At 34.4% G+C, this 25,069-nt stretch overlaps 3 protein-coding genes across 4 annotated transcripts in view; 2 read left to right on the forward strand and 1 right to left on the reverse strand.

The window, feature by feature from the left end:
* Positions 1-7,049: 7,049 nt before the first annotated feature.
* On the reverse strand, positions 7,050-13,848 carry LOC129805525 (toll-interacting protein-like). Its single transcript, XM_055853490.1, has 2 exons — positions 13,789-13,848; positions 7,050-8,336 (listed from the first exon to the last, which is right to left on the reverse strand). Exons 1-2 carry the CDS (start codon positions 13,831-13,833, stop codon positions 7,497-7,499), a joined length of 885 nt encoding a protein of 294 aa, XP_055709465.1. The 5' UTR covers positions 13,834-13,848; the 3' UTR covers positions 7,050-7,496.
* A 57-nt stretch (positions 13,849-13,905) lies between these two features.
* LOC129805526 (proteasome subunit alpha type-1) lies at positions 13,906-15,321 on the forward strand. The gene is made up of 3 exons (XM_055853491.1): positions 13,906-14,045; positions 14,246-14,496; positions 14,565-15,321. The coding sequence occupies exons 1-3, from the start codon at positions 14,043-14,045 to the stop codon at positions 15,130-15,132; spliced, it is 822 nt and encodes a 273-aa protein (XP_055709466.1). The 5' UTR covers positions 13,906-14,042; the 3' UTR covers positions 15,133-15,321.
* A 110-nt stretch (positions 15,322-15,431) lies between these two features.
* Positions 15,432-25,069, forward strand: part of LOC129805524 (protein phosphatase Slingshot) — a 63,365-nt gene continuing 53,727 nt past the window's right edge. For both annotated transcript variants that reach the window (XR_008752094.1, XM_055853489.1), the window contains exon 1: positions 15,432-15,841. Coding sequence is in view for 1 of the 2 variants with exons in the window: in XM_055853489.1 (XP_055709464.1) it covers positions 15,803-15,841 (39 nt within the window). In the remaining variant the exon portion in view is untranslated. The remainder of the gene's footprint in view (positions 15,842-25,069) is intronic.

The raw sequence follows: 25,069 nt of genomic DNA on the forward strand, positions 1-25,069 counted from the left end.
CAATATAGCTCGAAAAAGCTTCAACACATAAGTAAAAAAAAACACTCTTTACCATTGAAAAAGTTGTCAGAACTTTATGAAAATATAGGCCCATTTCAGGGGCATGACATTTCCTATGTTTCCCATATGTTTCTAGCGCGCCGAAAAAACTTTTGAGTTCATAAGCTGTTTTCTGTCATTGTAGAATGATTTAGTAAATAATATTAATACAAAATAAAAGCCAATTTAATAACGAAGAGGCAACCGAAAACCCCAAATTGGCCACCTACGTAGTTTTGAAGATATCTCGTGAAATGTGTACGAAAACAGGAAAAAATTTATACTAAAACTGGTCTCATTTTTCAGAGCTAATGTCACCCCCCTGGCCCATTTATTTGCATTAGTTGTGAGAACTAAAAGGAATTAGTGACCAATATTAGTTGAGATATTGATTTCATTTAATTAACACTACTAATAAATTTATTATGAGTAAAATGTTTTAAGATTATAAGAACTATTTTAAATAGATTTGATAATAATCACCCGATCAACTAATTTTCATTAGTAATGATGTCTAAACTTTTCTAAGAGTGTGTGCGTGCATGTTCAGCATATTTTTGCTGAATCCATCAGCAAAAATGTGCTGACCGGTCAGCAGTCTCCGAACAAAAAGTGCTAACCAAATTATATGGAAATGGCATTACCACTGCCTCGCGAATTTTCATTTAGTCTTAGCCTCTTATTAGCAGAATTCAGCTGAAAATACAAATATTTTCAGATGATTTGAAATCAGTTAGCATTTGGTCTTCGCTGGGAACTTCGAACAGCAAAAAAATGTGAATCAAATTAACTGGTATTTTTTGAGTTCTTGTTGGTATTAACTGTATTAATCCACAGAATTCTATCGGTGTATTACATTCTATGTCAACAAAGGTAGAATAAGATTTTGGGCTTAGGGGGAGGTGAGAATTGTAAGGGCCAGATTATTTTAGAAATGTAGGTCCACCCCACAGATCAAATCAAAATAGCTTCACCTTCTCCTATTCTACAATTCAACAATTTTTCATAAAATATTTAGATTTAGGCTTTACTTGATTTTATTACAAAGTTTTTTTTTATTAACAATCGGAAAGATAAATCTCTGTCTAGGTAGGACTTAACTCTTTCGCGTCTTTAGGGTCATATATGACCCGGGGAAAAAAGTTTCTTTTTGGCTATTTACATTAATTGAAATCTAACTGGAGTCTTGAGAAAATGAGCCAAGAATCTTACATCCTTCTATTATGATGTCGTGCACGAACAGATAGATTTCAATTAATGTAAATACCCAAAAAAAACTTTTTTCCCCGAGTCATGACATTACCCTAAAGACGCGAAAGAGTTAAAATAGTAAATGTAGTAATTCAATTTAATTTGATCACTTCAAATATTATTACCATAAAATTATATTGAATAATTTTTTTTAAAGAGGTTAAAGAAAAGGAACATTTGAATTTTTTTTTTAATTTTTTTTATATTTTTTATTTCGCTGTCTAATCGCGGTTAGAATTCAAATAATCGAAAATCGACTTTGATGAATACGACCCAAAAACACCCAATTGCAACTAACTTCACTCAGTTTGGTCTTCCGATTCGATCGCGCCATTCACTTGCATGATTTTGTGGAGAAGACATCGGGGACATCGCATTTCAGGAGCGAGAAAAACCCAAGAATATCATCTTCTAATAGCGTTATTTGATGGAAATTTGCAGTCAGATCGCAGGTTAGTTAATTCTCTGTGTGTTTTTCTGCAGTAATATTGCCAGAAAACTATAAAATCAAGTAAAAAAATTGAGAAGAGTGGAAAAAGATTATTTTCTGAAAAAGTGCCTTCGGGATCTCAAGAATCTCCTTGACGTCCTTGACCTTTTCTTGCGCTGGAAATCTCTTGAAATAATAACTCAGAAAATGGCATCACAAGACATAAAAATTGATGTTACGTGTCTTATTGGTGAATTTGCTAAAATTTGTCCAGACATTTTAGAAACCGTGAGTCCAGGCATAAAGTATGACTCCGTAAGATTTGCGATAAAGGTCCTTTGGTACATGGGAAAAGAGTTCAGTTTATTGAATAATAATTCAGAATATGAATGGAAGTTCAAGTTTACCAATAAGAAAGAATGTATTGTGAGGACAAATAAGAGATGCTTCATGTCGGAGTACAGCATTCCAACAGTGGACAGTAATGGGCAATTGATCCTGACCATGAAGCAGGCTACAATCATCGCACTGAAGAAATTTTGCGAATTACTTACGATTGACCCTTCTTTCCGGATCCTGACCCCATTTGCGGAAACTTACTTCTATCCTTCCCATATTGATAGCATGGTCAAGGATTTCGAGGACATTGGGTATCCTATTTCTGTGGTGGATTTGCTCAAAGAGATTAACACAAGCTGCTACTGGGGAGGACCCTACCTCTCAGAATCATCAGTTGATTGTGCACTAGCTATAATACATATGAGGATTGATCTTCACAGCGATCAACAGCGGTTTCACTTGATCGATATCGTATTTGAAGCTTACCAGAAATTCGATAAACCCTATAATTTCGAAAGATTCGAAGTATTTATCCGGTACGCCAACCGAATTAGGTTTCTAACATGCGACATGATGGGGATCTTTGATAAAATAAGGCCGGAAAGGATTTTCATGAGTGCTTCAAATACAGTTAAACCTAAGGCTAAACCTAACTATGATCCTGACCAAGTTCCTGAGTTAAAACCGACAAGCAATAAGGTGGCCGAAAAAGATCCGCAAATTAAGGATCCAATTTTAATCCACCAATGGAAGGAAGATGCCCTTGCCGGTGTTGGAAAGCTCACTAAGTGATTTTTGATACTTTATTAATTTTTTGATAATGTTCTCAATGGACTGCATTTTTTCATAATCCTAAATTAAAAAAAAAAAAACATTAAGAACTTTGTCAATAACTAGAGGGAATAATATTTTAGTACTGATCTAGTGAGACAATTTTTTATTATTAGAAACTCAAAGTTTATTGAACTTTATTATTTGAATTAAAAAACATGGAAAACAAAGATTTAAAAAATACTTTTGAACTTTCCAAAATTACAAGTATGAATTAAATTTAAAAAGCATCCTTTTTCAAAGTTATTAAAAAATATTTTAGTTTAATGTCAAACTTTATAAATTCTGTAGAATTGGGAAAAACAGGAAAAACTGAATAAAACTGGTTTATGAAAAACAGACGTCTTGGTGTGAATCCATTACAATTAGTCAATGAACTGGGTAATTAAAGTTTTTTTTTAATTTCTGGTTCATTACGGATATGAGAACATAAGGGTAAGTAATAGAGATGAAAGGTCTTTAAATTCTCAATCGATTTTAGTTTTCTATATAATCCATTTTGAAGTAGTCACTCATTTTTGTTTAAAAAGTTTAAAAATTAAAAATATTTATATTTCCTGCAAACTTTATAGAAATTTATAAGAAAAGCATAAGACCAATAACATACAAAAACTTTTAAACGATTTTAAACAATACAAGAAATTGTTTAAAATTAGCAAAAGTAATCCAATCACAGCTAAAATTAAAATACAAGCCACTCCTTAATTTCAATTATGGGCGTGGTCTCTGAAGAGTCCCTCCCAATCATTAATAAAAAGTGCCGCCCTTATAGGATCATTCTTGAAAATTATTGTATGATATTTTCAGAAGTGATAGGATAACCTAATTCAGAACCTGATGAAATTACAACGTTTTTAATCAAAACTTTTGAATTTTCATTATCTGGAGTGCGAAGAATCAGTTCAGATAAGTGATATAAGTAAGTAATAGGGTCGAAAAAACACCTGTTTGGCAGGGAACTTTCGGTAATTTCATCAAAATATTGAAATTTAATTATTTCTTTAATTATTAATTCCAAGGGTTTATGAAGTTCTTTTAATTTGATATAAAAACTTCAATTGAGTTGCAAACCAGTTCATTTTTATTCACATAAAAAGCTTTTTTTTACTTCTCTTTCTGTTTCCGTCGACTTTAGCATAATATCTTGTGGTACGAATATTTACACGAGGAAAACGGGTTTCGTCTTTTTTTTTCAATTTTCATCACTTAATAAAAAGGGGTAGCAAAGCATCCCAGCCCAGGCTTTGCGAAATGCTCCGACTTTCAACTGATTTAAATCGATTCATCACACAAAAGATCTCCAGAATAGTTTTAAAATTAATAAAATTGATTTTCAGATAAAAATTAGTTATCGGCTATTAATCGGATCATTACCGGTTCAAAACCGATTGGAACCAGTTTTGTTCAATATGAAATTCCAGGACCTGTGAAACGAGCTCTAACACGATACATTCTGTTGAAAAATGCGCTCTCTAGTGTCTTTTTTAACCTTTGACCTTGAAAAAACCGCTATTAGAAATGATTCAGCAGTATTTTCGTCAAAGGACGAAATATCCACCTAGGTAATCTCTAAAACATATCCAAAAATGAAGAAAATCGCACGACGCGTTTCCGAGCAATCCAAAAAAAAAACATTATTTTGGAGGGGTGGAGGGAAAATGAGGGGCATGTTAACGATCCTTGAGTTGACTTATAAGGAGGGGGGTCCCCCTTAGGTACCATGTCGCTATCTCTTACCGTTTGGCATCTAGAGTTGGCGACAGTCGGACGGACAGACGGACAAACAGCGTGACGACATTTCTCAGAATTCATCTGAAACGCGAAGAATTGTTGAGAAAAGTGGTCTCCGGGGGGTGGAAGGTGGAAATTTGAGGGGGGGGGGGGGTTAAAAAATCGAGGGATTATATATACTGCTCTCTCCGTGGAGTTCAAGCAGTAAGATCTTAATACAGAAGCAAAATAGTAAACATTAGTGAGACTTTTTATTTTAGCCGAGACACCCTTGAGGGATTATAACAGGCAATTAGGTGATTTTATTTCAGAAGCAAACCACAAGAGGATATTTTCCAAGACTTGCATAGCACAATGATCCGAATTTCGAGATATACCACTTCTTAAACTTGGCCAGGAGAGAGAAATTAGGAACCCCGAAAAATTAAGGTAAATTTTTGATTAAGTGAATTTCCTCCTCCGACGATAATTTTATTTTCTAGTCCGTAATGTTTCGATAATAATAATGATAGAAATTGTGATTAAAATATATTGTGTTTTTTTTACAATTTATTGGCAGAGTGGCCTATTTTAGTTAGGCAAAAACAAATGAGCGGTAATGACTCCAGCACCTCCAGCACACTTTTTGGAGCAGGAAAATTTTATGAACTCAAAATTCATATTCCCTTGTTTATCTGATTCTTTCGCACCCTTCTTCTTTTAAACATCACAACAAATTCAATTTAGTTCAATCGAAATTGGAGTGCGAAATAATGTTATGGACATATGACAAACATGTGAGAAAGAAATATTGTGACGCTGGCACACCTTTTCAATTGAGTGAAATTCAATCGATTGAACTTTTACCTATTACTCTTCCAAACTGAAATCAGATAAAACCATCTCTTTCTGTCAAATTAAAATTGAAAATGAAATTGAAATTTTCATTTGACAGAAAGATATAAACATATCTTATTTCAGTTTGAAGTCAGATGTAAAATTTCAATCGACTTAATTTCCTTCAATTGAAAATGTGTGCCAGAACTATTAATTTTGATTTCATGAAATTTTCCTGATCTAAATCTAAAAGGTGTGCCGGAACCATAAAAAAATAAATTTGGTTAGTAATGGCTCCGGTACAACTTTCGGGTCAGGAAAAGCTTATGGAATCGAAATTCACTTCCTTTTTCCAAAATTTTTTCATATGTTTATCGTACTCTTCCGCACTCTTCCAATTCTTCTTTTGAACATCACAACAAAATCAATTTAGTTCAATCGAATTTTAAGTGTGAGAGAATGGAATATACTACTGCTATACACGCTATACATAATAGAAAACATTTGAAGAAGGGATGCGAATTTTGATTTCATAAGTTTCTTGATTTAAAAAGTGTGTCGGAATTATTAAATTGATTTTTTATTGTTCAAATTTAATGATTTAGGGTAAGTGTGCCAAATTCCGGCCAGCTTGCAATTTCGGCCACCTTTTTCGTTCCTCGAATTTCCATGAACTTTTAGATTTTACGTACTCTAAAGATTATACAATGCAAACGAATAACAAAAAATGTAGCTACGACAAACGAGATGACGTGAAAAAGATATTGGAAAAATTCCCGAAAGGCAAGGAACTATGAAAATGAAGGTGGCCGAAATAGGGCACCAAAGCTATGTCTATATTTTTATTCATTTTAAAATGTATTAAAAATGATTTTAGAGTAAATAAAGACGGCCAATTCTTTACAAGGCTCCAAGCAACACTCTTTATGAAGAAAAAATAAAAAAATCAATTTGTATTTGAAATATTCCATTTCAAACTTGAGACTTTGACGCTTGCATGCAACTATACCGAAATTTGGCACACTTACCCTACTGATCATTTTTACGGTGTCTTTTTGTTAATAGATGAGACACTTCGGACTTGTTTATCGTCATTGTAATTATTTAGGATAAGTGTACCAAATTTCGGCATAGTTGCATGCAAGTGCCAAAGTCTTATGTTTGAAATGTAATATTTTTAATACAAATTGAATTTATTTGTTACTTTTTTTATAAGGAGTGTTCCTTGGAACCTTGTAGGCAGTCTATCGTCTTTATTTTCTCTAAATTCACTGTTAATACATTCTAAAATGCATAAAAATGTAGACATTACATTTGTGGCCTATTTCGGCCACCTTCATTTTCACAGTTCCTTGCCCTTCTGGAATTCTTCTAATGTATTTTTTAGATCACCTTGTTCGTCGAAGCGACATTTTTTGTTATTTTTTTATTGTATTATTTCTAAAGTATGCAAAAACTAAAAATTCTAAATTCTAAAACTAAGAATATTTAAATATATTTTGAAGTAGGCGTGGCCTAAAATTCTTTTTGAATAGAATCAGCACACAGAAATCTTTCCTAATTATTTCGAATTTAGGAGACACTTTCCTTAGAAGAACTCAAAGAGATTAAATGCCTTGTAGAAAGAACCATTTATTTTTTTGTTAAATAGATTTCTTTACATTCAAATATAGAATTTCTTGGGTGTAATTTAAAGCCTCCAATCTGCTGGCTGTATGAGCAAATTTGACACGAAAAAACATCTCAAAGCTTTAATATATTAATAAATTGTAAAAAGAAATACCTATTCGGCGGCAATGATTCATCCCATGAGATTAATATCTGACTCATTAATCTGAAGGTTTCCATTCTACAGTGGCTTCCCAATTCTGGCTATGACACATTTTTTATTTTTCAAAATTAATTATTACGCGAGGATTCTGATTGATGGTGGTTTAACAGGAGGATTAAAAAGGAATGAAAGGAAGCGTGATAGAAGCCAGTATTTGCCAGTTTTTTTTTTTTGGTCAGGACAAGGACTCTATCTAAAAGCTGGGAAGGGAATATATCTCTTGTCTCTCTACTGTTCAGTCATTTGCAGGAGGGAATTTATGGTGCGATCCTTGTTGCCCCTGTTAGCTTCCCAAACAGATTTAATCACCTCGGGATCGGTATTTGGGAACATCTCCTGGATCTGCTTCAAGTCTTCCTCCGTGATGGGAGGTGCTGCACAAATTGGCTGAGGCGGTGGCTGTTGCTGCTGTTGTGGAGGATACTGTGAATTCACCACTTGTTGGTGATGCTGCTGCTGCTGATGGACAAAAACTGGCATTGGGCGACCTGTGACACTCGGTACCACCACAACTGGTGCCACAGATTGGTACATGTAGCTGGTGGCATTTTGAGCAGAAGCCGGCTGGAAGCTCAGCACCAAATCAATCATCCCCTCAACACCATCACCCTGCTTCCCACTCAACGGATACCAATCCTCATGAGTATCCCCCCTCAAAACAGCTTCCGGAAGCTTAATCTCCGTCCACGCAATCAATTCGTCCATTGTAAAGCTGCACTCATCATAAATTTCCAGAGATATTGAAGTCACCCCAGCTGGAAGTTGACTGTGAACGACACGATTCCACCTGGGATTCTTCCCACCATTTGGATCTGTCTGTGTTTCATACACAAAATGCCCCACACGAATCCTCACATACGGATCCATTCGTGTCATCCCATAATTTTTCACTAGCTTGGCCTGAGCCACCGTAATGCTCAGCCTGCCAACAATGTTGGCCGGCATGTAGGGCGACAGTGCCGTCTGCTGCTGGTAGAGTGCCAGGGCAGCCTGTCGATCGGCTTGCTCTTGAATGTCCCGTGGTGTCGTGATGCGCAGAAAGTCACTCGAAAGTGGCCCCAGAACTGCCTGGAATGGAACATTCCCACAGAAATCAATCAATGCCTCACTTTAAAAGTCCCTGGTAATGCTTTTTGTAATTGATGGGAGACACCGATTGACTACAGTGGCGGCCGAAAATGTTCGTTAAAAGACAAGGAGAAGAATTAACATTAACGCTTTTTGAATATTTTTAGAAAACTTTTTGAACTCATGGAAAAAAAACTTAAGAATGAATTTTAAATAATTAGATGTTTTCTTAAAGTCCATTAACCCTTAAAAGTTGCTAAATAACTCGGTAAACCAACGAAAACAATCTTTTCTAAGTAGTGAAAATATAGAAACTTTCGCCTTGAAAGAAAATGGACTGAAAGAATTTGATATGAATTGCTTATATGAATTGGGAGATCATTAACCCTTTAAGGACGATTGGAACACCGGTGTCCCATAAAGAAAATAATTTTTCCCGACTAGGGGAAAGTACTCTCCCTTCGAACGTTCATGCCTTCGAATAATGTGAATTTTCTTTTATTTTTCCTAGAGACTTATACACAATTATCACATAATTATCAAGAATTGATGATAAGCTAACTAACATTTTATAAAAATGTGTAAACTTTTTGTGAAAAATAAAGGAAAATTCACATTATTCGAAGGCATGAAGTTTCGAAGGGAGAGTACTTTCCCCTACCAATATTTATTTTTTCTCATGTTTGTACGTAATTGCAAGGTAGAAGGTTGAAGGAATCTAGGATATTTTTTTAGTAAATTTTTAAGCTAAAAAATGACGAATTTTTAAATCCTCGAATTGAAAATTGATTTTAATTATTTTTTTATGCTTCCAATTTTTTAAGCAAAACCGTTTTGGAAAAAAGAAACTACAATCCTCAAATTTAATATTTTTCATAAGAGTGAAAATTTATCATTCATTAGTATTGTCAGAAAAATTACTTAAATTTTTCGGCTCTTTTTGTCCCTATTGTTCATAGAGGCAAAAAATACACCGAATCAGACTCTGTTATGGATTTCCTAAAGTTAGATGTGAGACCTTTTACCGATTTTGTCTATCGGTTTCATTTTTATTGCTGATTTTCTGTCAGCGAAAACTGTCTCGTCGTTAAAGGGTTAATAAAATAATTTTTGAAATGCACCTAAATGTATGCAAATATTTTTCACGCGGTAAATTTGAAATACATCTCTTATGAACCGTTGGCGCTGAAAATACGCTGAAAAATTGGCGCCGAAAATGTCTTGCATACATCACGGTGTTTTCATAACTCATTCCAAAGATGTCTCCTGCAGATGTGCAATTTTACTGTGTCACTGAAGTTAATTCGCGGGTTTTTCTGCGGTCCCGAAAAATTCGTTCAAAGCGGAACTCCCTGTATGTTTCGAATATTTTCATTGAACTATGTTACAAATTTTACTACACTCAGTTCCGGCATTATGCGCTTCGGGATTATTCACTTGACGAGATTACGCACATATAATTATGCAAGTTTGCCTACTTTTGGGTGTTAATTTATGAAATAATTTTTGAAATACGCCTGAATGTATACACTATTTTATGACGCGGGAAATTTGACACACTATGCTTATTTTTCTGAATAAAACTTTAATTTCTTTTATTAAGGTAAAAATTTTAAAAATTCTAACAGTTTATTGAAGAACTCTGGACAAAAGGTACTGTTTGTTGATAAATTTCTTTTTAACAGTTCGTCAGTTAAATCAGCATTTGTCGTAACTTCATTTTTGCTATTTTCAGATATATTTGCAATCGGCGTAATTTTGTTTATTAAAAACACTTGAGAAACAGAAACTATTATAAGCCCATTAAAAATTATTTTAAACAAAAATTATCGTAAGTGCTCTTAATTAAGAAAAATTTATCAGAATTTGCCGTAACTTCCATTTTTGGGGAAGTTACGACAAATTTTCATATAAAATTTTCTCTAATCAGCATTTGACGTATCTTCTTTTGCTCGTTTGCGTAGCTTGTAATTTGCAGCAAAAATGTAATATTTCTCATTAAAACGTTCACAAACTCTTCCAAATATCCAAAGACAGTGCAAATAATGCAAGATTAAATCATTTTTATTCAATTTTTGTGAGAAAAAGTAAGAAAAATCCTTGACCATCTGTCATTAATTCAAAACAAAACAAGCGACCCGGCGCATAAAATTTATTCAATAAAATTTATAAAATAAGCTTTTAGGGACAGGGATAAAAGTTTAATTGATTAATTTAGTCAAATAAACGCGCTTATTTTCACTAGAGTAATTGAAATTTATATAATACATTTTTGAAAATTGTCGTAACTTCCAAGATCTCCATACATTGGAAGTTACGGGTTTATAAACGATGGAAGTTACGATAAAATCTAACTGTGTTTTTTCTAACATATATGTCAATATCTCAACTTTAAAATAATTTTATAAAGATTTTCTCGAGTTTATTGACAGTTTATTAGTGCCACTTTTATTATTTTGACTCAAAAGTGTCGCATTCGGGGCTCATTTTTAAGAAAAATAAAGCTGAACTGAAAATATCGTCTCCTGAAAAGTTGTCAAAAGGAAGTTACGACAAATGCTGATTTAACTGACGAGTTGAATCTTTTTGCTCTGACAACTTTTATTCCGCGCAAAATTTGTTCTACGGTTCAAAAGAAATCGCCTGCGGGTATGTAAATTTTCTCGATATATAAAGCTATAACGCGTGTTTTTTTCGGTCCCGAAAACATGCGTAATCCCGGGACTGAGTGTAAAAGGATCTGATTTTCAGCTATTTTTTTGTTAAATCTCTAATTCTAATGAGATTTACGATTGTAGATGACTGGTCTAAAAGTCTTAACCCTTTAAAACAATCTACTACAAATAGAATATACAGGGGGAGGCTTTTAGGCTTCACACACTTTAGCTTCTAACACTTCATATTTTTCCCATATTCTTTTAATGAATGTGACCTATTTATGGCAAGGTATTTTAAAACAGGGGGTAACCTGCATTGCAAAATCCTTGTCAATTTTCCGAAAAACGCTTCGAGAAACCAATGAAGGGATCTTCCATCGTTTTCATCTCGGAGGTTGGAATTGACGCTAAGACGGCGATAGCCGCATGGGGGGGGGTGGTAAAGAAAACAGAGATATAAAAGAAAAAAAAATAGAGAAACCAATTAAAACTAAAAGTCCTTTCCCAGAAGCAAGTTGGATATTAAAAGGACAGGAAAAAATATCCAAAGTGGGTTATTTTGTAATCAGTATAGTATGCGATATATGCGAATTGGTTGATTGAATTCCTTTAGGACTCCAAATTACACGGAATTTCCACTTCCCTTGTTTTTTTTAGATCGGATGTTTTTTTGTTAGATATCAAAAGTAACCTAGGGTGGAATAACCGGCTATCGCCATGTTTAGGAAAAAATTAAATTCATTTAATCATAACTTTTGAATCCTTGTTGCAAGATAAGTCAAATTTGACACAAAGTTACTTAGATGTATTGGCTCTAGATACGTGAAAACAATAATCCTAGAACATAACGCTGGACTACTTAAAAAACTGATTTTTATTAATAATGCAAAAATAACCATTTCGTCGCCACTTTTTACCACTTTTCGTCAGTTTTGTAAAATTTGTAACCACTTCTCGCCACCCACTTGAAAAGAACCACACTCGGTTATTTTAGGCAATGCTATGAAAAGAATACATTCACGATTTCTCTTTCCTTGTGATCACTTTATTATTACTATCTTTAAATGATTTTTCTTCACTTTTATTTGAGAAATCAAATTACGGGGCTTTTGCAGAAAGTAAACAATGCAGATTTGACAACTGAGAATGTACGAAGTGAAGTTAGCGTCGCCTATTGAAAAGATATGGCGACAGGTGGTAAAATCAATTCCAGAATATTACCACTTCTCGCCATGCCTCATTTTTATACAAAAATAATATAAAATGAAATATTAATTGACTAAATACAAATTTTATGTATTCCACAAGTGCAATTAAATATTTAATAGACAAATTATTTACCCAAATATGTATTTTTGGCCTGATGAAAATTTGACGACATTTAGTACATTTGGTAAGAGATGTTGGATTCGATGCACTTGCTTAAAATATTGCTCTAAAATGTGATCAAAATCGTGAATCCAAAACGAATAATTATTATTTTTCGATTCTATGCGTAGATGCAGAAACAATACAAAAAAATTGCGACTCATTTATTTCATAAATTGCGAAAAATAGCGATTTCAATGTAAGTGGCGAGAAGTGGGGCACTGGCGAGAACTGGTGATTCCACCCTAATCGAGTTAATTATTTATTAAATTAGGAGCTAAACTTCAGTCTCATTTAACTGTTGTGAAGTACTAAAAATCTTTCCTCGATATTTTTAAGTGTTTGTGTTGATTCATGTTAATATTGATTTGGTCATTTGGCTTCTTGTAAGCCACTGCAACTGCACATATTGACGTTTCAACAAGGCAATTTTAACTCAAATCATATTGAAAATTTAACGAATTTAGTGTTAAAATTTTTCAAATAAAAAAAAAAAAATTTAGATAGAATACAATTTTCATTAAATATTGGGAGAAAACTCCACAATTTTAATTAATTTACTTGGATTGTCCTTACGCTCAGTGTCTAAAATTAGAAGCTGTCCAAAATTATGAACACTTCCCCTAGGTAGGATTTTTTTCGTTTCTGAGGTTAAAATTAAACTTTTTAAATTGTTTTTTTGTCACATAAATTATGAATTTTTGACGCTAGACTAGAGATCACCTAAAACTTTTTAAGAATTAATTACTTATCGTAAATGGTTCCTAATCTTTTGTTTGTGTGAACACTTTTGTACACCACTGTTTTCTTTTTCTTTGCGTTCTTTTTGCCAAATCAAATGTATTTTTTTTTATTATTCCTCACACAGGAATAGCTAATAAATCTTCAATTGTACCTAATTAAAAGCTAAACATCACAGAATTTATTCACCCCGAAGTGGAAATGTCTAGGAGAGAAAGAAAGCAAAGAAACTTGTGATAAGAGAATAATGAGAATAACAGATCAAGTGTTTTCTCAGAAAATGCCCTTTTCCCCAGAAAGAGTTGACCAACTTGAACTTGATGGTTTCAAAATTTAGACGGGACTGAAAACTACAGCCCCGATAACAAGTCAGTCCCGATAAAGCCATATCAGGTAAAAAGCTGATCCCCTGAGTTGTTGCAGGAAAACCAGTGGAGGAGCTGATAACGTCTGTGTCAATACAAATGTGATTTTTGGCCATTTCTCACCATGGAGACCCTGTGTGACTAATCACGGGGAAGTACTTTTCCTCATTGAGGTGACAATAATGCAATTCTCTTGGTTACACAGAGGAGCCCTTTCTGGATTTTGCACAAAGAATCTTCCAAAGGGAAACCATACAAAATATTGCGCAAATTGCCAACATCAATTATTTCCCATATTGCACGATTTTTTGCCCTTCTTACCCTGTTCCACCGTTCAGATCTGCTATCAGTGTCGATCACGGACATTTTTCCAGTCAATTCACTACGGAAAATCACAATTAAATAAAGAATTCACTGAATATTTTGGTTTTCTCTGTTTTTTTTTTTCGCAAATTGCACTCTTGATTTCCTTTGACAGAACTGAGCGACAGTGTGACGTTAGCTTTGAATTGCGTTGGGTTGTGTTGTGTTGTCATTACAAAGCGAAAAAGAAAAGCCGTGGAAATTGAGGAAAAATGGTAAAATATAATTTTATAATATCGCAAAAAGTGAAATTAGTCTTGTTTCTATAAGAATAGATTGAAGTTCTGTTGAAATTTTGGGTAAAATAGGAGAAAATATGTCAAGATCAGAATCTAACCTCAATCTGATGATGCTTTTCCGGGAGTGACTCCACATTTTGCATTGAATCCTTTATTTCGTTCTTTTTTTTTTGCAGTTTCGCAACCAGTACGATAGTGATGTGACTGTGTGGAGTCCTCAGGGACGGCTGCATCAGGTGGAGTATGCCATGGAGGCCGTAAAATTAGGCACTGCAACAGTCGGACTGAAGAATAAGGATCATGCTATTCTCATCGCTCTCAAGCGAGCCTCGTCGGAATTGGCATCGTACCAGAAGAAAATCATTCCAATTGATGACCATCTGGGTATTTCAATTTCTGGGATTACGGCCGATGCGAGGATTCTGAGGTAAGAAACTGTTTTTCGTGTCGAATTCCTGGTTAGTGAACTGACAATGAATTGGGGGCGTTTTCCAGCCGGTATATGCGTCAGGAGTGTCTCAATTACAAGTACTCTTACGATGCCAACTATCCGGCCAATCGGCTGATCATGAACCTGGGGAATAAGATGCAGGTTTGCACTCAGCGCTACGATAGACGTCCTTATGGTGTGGGGCTCCTTGTGGCAGGTTACGATGATTTGGGTCCCCATATCTTCCAAGTTTGCCCCAGTGCTAATTACTTCAATTGCAAGGCAATGTCCATCGGTTCACGCTCCCAGAGCGCCCGCACGTACTTGGGAAAGCATCTCGATGAGTTTCCATCGTGCGATCTCAAGAAGTTGATTGAACATGGTCTCCTGGCACTCAGGGATACCCTTCCCAATGAACTCAATCTGACCGAGAAGAATGTCTCAATTGCCATCGTTGGCAAAGGAAGTCCCTTCAGAATTCTGTCTGAGGAGGAGAATAAGACCTATTTGGCCACGATTAGCCAAACTGGACCATCATCTAGGGATGCTCCAGGTGATTCCGGAGATGTTGGAGGTGCTCCTCCATCAACTGAAGGACCCAGTGACCCTTTAGCCGGAACAGCGATGGAGTAAGTCTGGAGAAAACATCAGTAAAATCCTCATTAGCGCCTCCGGATGTTTCAAGTGGTAAAGGATAGAGGGTGGGAATGTGGATTCTGTCCCAATGGGGCTGGAATTTGCATTCCCACCTGGAAAAAATGAGCATTTTCTGGTAATATTTTGCATATGAATTTTCAAAATAAATTTTGCGCCGTCGAAAAACAGCTGTTTGTATTCCGGAGAAATGCTGATGAAACACGGATGAAACATGGGAAATTTCCGAAAATGCCAATTGAAATGTCAATCTTCGGGTTTTTTGTTTCAGTTCCGGCAAAGTTCGTGCATTGTTGTCACATTTTCCCGTACGTCAGACTTTGCAGGAAGCTCGCGAATTTTCCGTGAAAAAGACGTGAAAATCAGTGTTTTCTCCGTGGATTTGCATCAGCATTTGTTTTTCATATCTCCAATTTGCCGTCACCAGTGTATTTGTCTGCCGCGGGGCACGGCAAACAGGAGAAAAGGTGTGGTGAAAAGTTGATTGAAGAAGTGTTGTACTGTGTGGTGTAAAAATGGCGTTTTGAATTCTGTGGCTAGAAAATGCGACTGGTGGTCTGAGTGATGGTGAGGTCGAGTGCTTGAGTGGATTGCATAAGAGGTGAGGTGGGAAGGCAGCACCCAAGGCACCTCCGGACACTGAGACACTATGGCGCTGCTGACAATTCAACGGGATCCTCGAGTGTTGGTAAGTGCAAGCATAAGACTCCTTCCTCGAACAGACAATTCAAGAAAAAAAAAAGCCAATTCCGTGTTGCAACTTCCTCTTTGCTCTCTTGCACGATACGCCGATATGCCCATCAATGGTCACCGCGTGTGCAAAAGATGGGTGGGGCGCGGAATAGGGCCCCCAAAAAAGAGCGTCCGGCTAGACCACAAATGGCGTGGAATCTGGTCTGGTGTCAGATCAATCTCTGGCAATTTGCGGAGTTGCTTCGGATCCAATTTTCCACCCACAATCCATCAAAATTCCATGCAAATGAGGGACCCACCATTTAGAGGGGGAAACTCCATCCAGAACAAACTATTCGTCATCTCCTGACGCGCGAGATCACTAACGGTAGTACTTTTTTGCACCTGAATAATTTGACCCATAAGAATGAATCTCACTTGAGGTGTCTTCTTTTTTTTTTTGGGCACCTTTTAATTACTCTGTGGATTTTTGCTGAGTGAGGCATTACTTTATGATCCGCTTAAAATTAGGACAAAGCTCTTTAAATTGCTGCTGATACTTCTTTTTTGGAGGATTTTTTTTTTTCATAGAAATATTTGGATAAAAAATTCCAACCAATAGGAAAAGAAACATATTAGTTTCTATGTTCTTATTGGTCAATATCTCTCAAGGAATAATTTAAGATAAATTTTCTGAATTCCAATTTGAATGTAATTTCAGTATTGTAAAATCTCTCTCTAAAATTTCCACCTTCTGATAATACATTTCTAAGAAGCATTTTTCACAGCTGATAGAGAGGGTTTTTAGAAGTGTAAATGGAGGCAATCAATTATTGGGTGCAATTAAAGTGACTCAACATTGGTGCGCCTTTGAAGTTAAAAATTTAATTGAGCGCGAGAGAACATGCAGTTTTCTCTTATACCATTTCATTACTTAGTAGCTATTGATAAAGGAGAGTTCTCTTAAAGTCACGACAAAGTTATTGATTAAATTTTAATTGAAATATCAGGGATGGAAATAAATTCTTGATTGAAATGCCTAGTGAAATCGGGTCAGCCAGCATTGACTTGCAATTTTTTGTCTGATATTGTTGCATATTGATATCTTTTGTAATGTTACTAAATTTTCTGCAATTAAAAGACTTTAAGAGAAAATAGGGTAGACTGAGATGGAGACAGTTTCACTTTGAATGATATTTATCGTTAACCTATTCGTATCTATTTTGCATATTAAATACTCTGAAAAAAAAATGTCTTGTTAAACGAACAAATGGATTTTGTTGAAATTTTGTCAAAAGGATGTTATTTACCAATTTGACAAAACTTTTTCTGGCATTTTATGGCCTCTACACATTGGGAGAATTTTTTGTCAAAAATTGCTTTTTGAAGGAAATTCCCTGCAGCGTTGTAGGGGGAAACGTCAAATTTTTGTCTAAAACGCAATTTTTGACGAAAATTGCTCCCAATGTGTAGACGCCTTTTATATAGAAAACACCCTTTTAACAAACTTTTAACAAGATCCAGTTGGCTGTCGATTTGACAAAACTTTTCAATATTCAGTATTGATAAAACATTTATTTCAGAGTAGTTGAAACATAAATTTAAGGATTATGATGTTTCATTTATTGAATTAACATGAATTAACATTTTAATTGTTGCTGGAAAAGGATTGTATTTGTCTAATTTTTTAATTACGGGGAAAATTAGATCGACAGAGGCAGAAATACATTTTTCTGCTTTTGCCTTATTTCGCGAAAAATTTGACATTCCGTCGATTTTGATAATATTTTCCTTCATTAACTTTCTTGAGTTAAATTCTATGTTGCAAATTCTACTCTTTGGTAGTTACACTACGCAAAAGAAAGTCATTTGTAATACCATTATCATGTGTACCAGACTACCAGTGACAGTAAAGACGCATCTTTGGTAGCGTCTCATAGAGTCCCGTCAATAGAGTTTTTGCTTAATTTCATTTAAATTATTCCAAAATATATACGTTATCCTCCAGTAATTTCTAGTATATTTTCTGAATTGGTAAATTCAGAACTAGTTTATTTGTATAAAGGTCTGAAAATATTTTGCATGTTGTAAATGAGCCTAGGAGCTCTACAACAAGTGATCGTATTTCGTATTTTAGGCTTTCTTGATCTCTAAGCTATGCACGGTCAAACTTATTTCCGGTGTTTATAAACCGATTGTTTTTCATTACAATTGTCTGAAATTCTCAACTCACAGTAAGTTACAGATTCTGGTAGAAGAGTCCTTTCGTAGTGATCTTTTCAAATTTCTTTTCTCTAATTTTTTTTTTCAAATTTTTACTAAATTCTGGTTTTGAGTTAGGAGTAGTTTCATGGAGCTCAAAATTTTTTCAAGACCCTATAACCAAAGAAATGTAGCTTTACAGGAGTTTACAGGAGCAATAAACATTTTTTCTTTATTTTTTTCATTATAAGTTAGATAGTAGATAAGGGAATTGTGCCAAATTTCGGCCAGCTTGCAAATTCCGCCACCGCTTTCATTGTTTAAATTTCCATGAATTTCTAGTTTTCCATACTCTAGAAATTATAATGCAAAAAAAATATCGATTCGACAAGTGAAATGATGGAAAAAGACTTTGGAAAAATTCCGGAATGGCAAGGAACTACAAGAATCAAGGTGGACGAAATATTACTCACAGCTATGTCAATATTTTTTATTAATTTTGAAATGTATTAAGATTGATCTTAGAAAAAAAACAAAGACGATAAACTTTCTGCAAGGTTCCAAGCAACACTTTTTATAAAGAAATATCGGAAAAATTTAATTTCTATTAAAAATATTACATTTCAAACTTAAGATTTTATCGCTTAACTATGCTGAAAATTGATACAGTAACCCTGTGAAACTGAAAGTATATTTGAAATAAGAAGTCTGCCCTATAAATTCTAAATAGAGATATGGACTGAATTCATACCGTTTTCTTTGTTTCACTTGGGTATTGCCTGTACGTTATTCATTCTTAGATAAAATAATTGATTATCCTAAAATATTTTATATATTTTATAAGGTTGTGCAGTGCATGTATGAAACTGCCTTACCTTACTTAACTTGAACTTCAGACGATTGCAGAATAAGAATTAAACTCAATCTTTTTCATCCGGTTCAAAGGACCAGATTTATGTACTAAATTACTTAAAGCATTTACCCTTCTGGTTAATTCTTTCTAAATGCGCCTTTTCTGATTATTTGCTGGACAATTTTTAGAACAACTTTCTTTTCTCTTCAGCTCCTCGCATTCTTAAATTCACTAAAAATAGTGAGTAAGATCTTTTGATTCAATTCTTTTTCATTGCTTATTTTACTGCTAGAACTCACAGATAGAGTAATACATAACGATCCGCTTTTATACTTGTCGCAGTCCTGAACCTTAACCGGTAAGAGATATCAACTTACGGTCTTCCGTGTCCCCCAATTAAAAAAAAAACATGTCCAGACTAGACGTGTTTTTAGTTTTCCCCTGCTCCTTCCAACTCCCAAAAACCATGTTTTTTTGGGATTGCTCTCGCGTCGAGAGCAATCGCGAGATTTGCGCGATTGCTCAAACGCGTCGTGCGATTGTTTTTATTATTGGATGTTTTAGAGATTACCCAGGTGGATATTTGACCATGTGCGACAATACCTTTGAATCATTCCTAATAACGGGTTTTCAAGGTCAAATGTTAAAAAGACATTAGAGAGCGTATTTATCAAGCGAATGGGGTCATGTTTGGGCTAATTGGAAAGGTCTTGGAATTTCCGACAAAACTGAATCGGTTTCAATCGGGTTTGAATCGGTAATGAACCGGTTCATAACCGATAAATAATTTTTATACAAAATTCGATTAAATTACTCTTGAGGTGTATTTTGAGAAATATTTTGAGTGATTTATATATCGGTTCAAATCGGTTGTGAACCGGTAATGAACCGGTTATTTACTGATAAGTAATTTTTGTTCGAATATAATTTTTATTACTCTTTAAACTATTTTGTGGAATCTATTGTGCGATTTATGAATCGATTTAAATCGGTTGAGTACCGGTAAACTGTAAATGATGCGAAAGTATTTTTCAGGTATAGCATCTAAGTCACGAGTTCGACCATTTCGCAAAAGCTGGGACGTTTTGACACCCGTTTTAACGATAATTTTATAATTTTACTTTTCATAAAATGTCAATAATAATAGCTCCCTCTTCGTGAAAATATCCTTTATCTGGCTAAGTTTTTGCTATCCTTGTTTCATAAATAAAAAAAAACTTTGAATGATTTGTAATCCCTTGATCTCAGTTAGATTACAAAAATTTCATTTGATGCGTCAATATCTTTCCTGAGCGATATTGCTCAAATCTTTCTCTGCTTATCATTTCTGTTTTGAAAGCGATAAAAATGCCCTTGAGTGTGCTTCCCCAGGTATAGAGAAAAGCACAAAAATATGTTGCAACTTTTGTATTATGACGAATATGAGTGAAAGAGCGATTAAAGAGTAGTCAGAGGAAACTTGACGATGTTGTCTGGGTGAAAACTGTTAAAATGACGATGTAAAGCAATTATTCTCTTTGTTTTGATGAAAAAAAAATTAAAACAAAGAAGGGAAGGCATCTTTGTAAGTCGTTGAACTATATTTTTTCCTATACACAAATCATTTAATTATGCTGAATAGATAAATTGTATTTAATTAGTGTTTTAACCCAATTTCGATATAAAATGTTCTTATACACCAACGATGTTGTGTTGTATAGTAAACAGACTGTGTATATATGTGCTGAAGGAGAGATGGATGATGATGTGATGATGAATTGAAATAGAACAGTGGTCTGGAGAAGTATTCAATTAATACTGATAAAGTTGGGAATGGATGAGGAGTGTATTGAGAAGATGCTTTGAAGATTCTCAAGAATGATTTTGTTCATTCTTTCTTTTATTTTCCCATTATATACACAAATGAATGCACTATTGGCTTCTTTTCTAATTGACTTGATGAACTTAAATGATGAAGGCAATTCTGCAAAAAGAGAATGTAAAGGATTGGTTAATCCAGATGTTTTCGCAATAAGTAAAATTATTATGACTTTAGATTTATAATTTAAGAAAGTGTCTCTTTCGTAGTATTCTTATAAGGATCCTAATTATTATTCAAGGAACAGGATACTAATAGATATGGCTCTTTTATTTGAGTTCCATTACAAATTATTATTATATTGAGGTTGTATAGGCGCGCGACGACATCGGCCATATGCGCCCGTTGACTGATTTTTGCGATCCTCATAGGAGTGAGGTCACTGAGAAAAAAGGGGTGCGAGTAACTTTTTTTCCTCATAATTTTAACACTTTATAGGTGTGAAAATATATCAACATTTTTAATGTTAATTTTACACCCTTTTTAGGGTAAAATTAACATGAAAAGGGGTAACTTTAACCCCTAATACACCTAAAAAGTATAATATTTACACCGATTTCGGATCAATACTGCAGGGTAAAATTAACATTTCCGGAATGTTATTTTTACTTTTTAGGATTTCTCTCAGTGGTAGCTCTTTGGTCTTTCAGATTAAAGAGAGAAGCTCATTGCAATCAGTTCTATGAAACTTAATTTTTTTTTCATACTGGAATTTGTAGCTTTGTCTCCTAGATCCCCATTACAAATTAAATATAAAATATTTTGGATGATAAAAGAAGCGTATGATCCTAATATTTAGGGTAACTGTACAAAATTCCGGCATAGTTTAATGCAAGCTCTAAAGTCTTAAGTTTAAAATTTAATATTTTTAATCAAAATTTGAATTTTTTGTTACTCATCTTACCTTGTAGATAGCTTATTGTCTTTGTTTTATCTAAAATCATTCTTAATACATTTTAAAATGAATAAAAGATATAGCTTTTTGGCAATATTGAGGCAACCTTAATTCTTATAGTTTCTTGCCCTTCCGGGATTCTTCCAAAGACTTTTTCGCATCATCACGTTCGTCGAATCGACATTTTTGTTATTTTTTCATTGTGTGATCCTTAGCAGTATGCAGAAACTAAAATTCAAGAAACCAAATAAGTGGCCGAAATTGCAAGCTGGACGAAGTTTAGTACAATTACGCTACTGCTCTTTTTTGAAAAAATTTTTGATTCATTTATTAAAGCAAAAGTTTCAGATAGGTTTAGCAGAAACACAAAAAAAAAATTATAATAAAATTTCTTTTTAAAATGTCACCACTGAAAAACACTGAGCATATCTTCGAAATCAAGTTCCAACATTTTTAATAATCATTATTTTTAACGTATAGAGAGATTTTATCATTTCCCTTCGAAAATGAATTTTATTGATTCAGTGTTGTAGTTATAAATTCATAATTTTGAAGATATGTGAAGAAGTCTCAATAACTTTGTCTGACCATTTGGTGATATACTACGTATGAAAATGACTAATTCCAAATTGCGAAAGAGTAGAGTAGACATATACAGAACATTTAAATTTTGAATTTTGATTTAATGAAATTTGGCTAATCTAAAAGCTGTTCATATGCAAAACTTTTAAGAATGAAAGGGATGTGAATTATGATTTTATGACATTTTCTTGATTTCCCATGTGCCGAAGCTATTAGAATCTAAATTGTAACTGTTAAAGTCGGTTAGTTAACTAGTCATTTTTTTTTATTTGCACGAAATGTAATATTTTAGTTGCGTTCTTCTGTATCAATCAACTTTTATTAGCATGTGTAATGAGCCACCTTGTATGCACAACATCTATAATAAAATTGTTGTGTATATTTTCCTATATTTGTAAACATTTATGCTCTCTTGAGTGATGTACGATTGTGGATGAGTTGAAAGAAACTGCGCGCAATGTCGTCGCAATTTTCCCCAGTATTGGCTCTTGTGACGGAGCTTTCCCCCACGTTTTTGTATGTAATATTTGTGTTGAATTGCTGGTGGCTTACGACGACGACAACGACTTCTCTATACTATACGCTGTTTGAGACGACTTTTGTTGAGCCCCAAAGAAGTACTCAGCAGAGTCTGAGCCGCTCAGTTTCTCTGCGAATCTCGTTGGCGATTGATGAATTTCTGCCACTCTTCTTCTACCCTGAAGCATAAGTTTCTTTATTTTTGGTTTTTCTTTTGGTGTTTGTGGCGATAAAAGTGGCAGATGAAATTTTTCTTGTGTGTCATCTTCTCTCTTATTTTTTGCAAGATACAACATTTAATAATAAATTTATCTGCTTGGGGGAAAAGACAAAGAAGTGACAGAGAAAAATTAACGTTAAATTTCTTTGTGATGATTTGGGTGTTGATGATCTGAAGTTCAAAAGAAGGGATAATATAGAGAAGAGACAGATAAGTTGTTAATATGATTTTTTGGTGGTTGATTTGAAGAGAGTGTTAATATATTCGTGGGTTAAATATGCTGGATGTTCTCACGCCATTAAATCGTCGAATATCTGTGGCATGGAATAGTGAAATAGATCACGAAGACGGAAGCAAAATCACGTCTTCATCTTCATCAACGACAGGGCAGCATCGAGTGAAGAATGTAATCAACTGGTGGCAAAAGATACTTCCCACTATGACAAATGTTGCAGACACTTATCGTCCTCGTGACCTACATCACTCTTGGAGTCATTTAGCAAATGCCAATGTGAGTAATCAATGAGTGGTTTTCAATTGATCGTCATTGGTTGAGTATATAGTGTATCCCAAAACCGAAAAGCTAATTCTGTCGATAGCATGATGCTCTCTCTAGAGTGCTGAAGAGACATACAATAAGGCATGATGAATAAAAAGCACTCGGTAGACTGCCTGGCGTTATGACTATTTTTGGTGTAATGCACAGAGATGGGAAAACATGGGGAGAGAGACAACGACTCTTTGCGAAGAATGGATGAGGCAAGAGTGTCGTGTCTTCCAACATTAATTTTAAAGTATACTGCAAAAGATATATATGTACATTTTGCCGTATAAGCGACAAAGTGCTAGAAATATACTTTGCTTGGAAGACTTGGAAATTATATTACAGAAAAAAAAAACCGGCAACACAAATGAGACGATTTCACTTTTAGAAAGACGTAACTCACCAAGAGACACAAGCTCGATGCTACTGTTTCATGACAATATCATCACGATTCAATGGTGAAAATTACTCCTAAATGTCTCTGTCCCTTTTCACTTTTATCTTATCACGCTTAATTTACTCAAGCAAAATTTGTTTGATTTTCCTTTGCCAGTCTACACATGATTACCCAAGAGATAGTTACTTTGAGAAGTTCAAAAAAAAAAACTCATCAAAATCTTCGATGGATAGAGGAGCAGCTTGTATTCAAACTGATAGGAATGGCTTTGAACAAATTCGAAAAGAAATAGGTCAAATTCTAGTAAGACTTAAGTTATGTGAAAGTGGGATTCCAATTGAAGTGAAGGGCGTTGGTTGGTTTATTCTGAAGACGAATAGACTTTAATGAATGCTGAGCTTCCATAGCAATTTGGTTCATGAAAGGCTAAAAATTCAACGAGCACTTAATCCAGATTGTGGCAGAGGCATTTATATGCTTATTTGTTTTTTCTTCAATGTAGTTTTTTTTAAACAATGTTTTAAGTGTTGAACCAGAATTTTATGCTTAAAGGGTTTATGATTGGAGCCTGATGTTTTGCAGGTCATGCAAATGAAAGATTTGTTCTTTCTAATTGGAATTAATTTTGTCAGAGACAGCTTATTAACCTACTAGGAATTATCGCATACTAACGCAAACTAGACGATTTTGCATGATTTATTTTTCAATATGTTAAAATTTTTAAGGCGGACACCTAAGAAACAGTTAAACTTCATGTGTTTTGTGTGGTCAATCTACGTTTTATAGTCCAACTTTCAGTATGTCCGATATTCGGCGCAGTCCAACTTTTAGAAAATTACCCAAATTGATGTCGAAATTATTGTCGGGAAAGAACTTTTAGGTACTTTAATTCTTCAAATACGTGAAAATACAGCTAGGCAGAGGTACTCAATGGGTCAAGTGTTTAGAGCACTTGCTCTATGATATACAGTAGAGCCTCGCTATAGGCCATGTTTGGTTAGAGATTTGACACTTGGGTCGCACTAGAGTCCATGTCATTTTTTTAAATTATAAACGACTTTTAGTATTGAAATTGTTCGACGGCTTCCACTTTCTTTTGCGATTGTGATACTTGTCCTCGCTCTCTTCATTATGTATCACAATTATTACAACAACTCAATTAAGTTTGCCAAAA

Source organism: Phlebotomus papatasi, chromosome 3 (genome assembly GCF_024763615.1).
Source record: "Phlebotomus papatasi isolate M1 chromosome 3, Ppap_2.1, whole genome shotgun sequence".
In the NCBI taxonomy this organism is placed as follows: Eukaryota; Metazoa; Arthropoda; class Insecta; order Diptera; family Psychodidae; genus Phlebotomus; species Phlebotomus papatasi.

What these genes read in the sequence shown, in the direction of transcription:
- LOC129805525 (XM_055853490.1), bottom strand. Translation starts at nt 13,833, where the DNA reads ATGTCCGTGATCGACACTGATAGCAGATCTGAACGGTGGAACAGG. An exon ending in GATCTGAACGGTGGAACAGG is followed by an intron (nt 8,337 to 13,788) that starts GTAAGAAGGGCA and finishes GTTCCATTCCAG; the next exon opens with GCAGTTCTGGGGCCACTTTC.
- LOC129805526 (XM_055853491.1), top strand. An exon ending in GCCGATGCGAGGATTCTGAG is followed by an intron (nt 14,497 to 14,564) that starts GTAAGAAACTGT and finishes GGCGTTTTCCAG; the next exon opens with CCGGTATATGCGTCAGGAGT.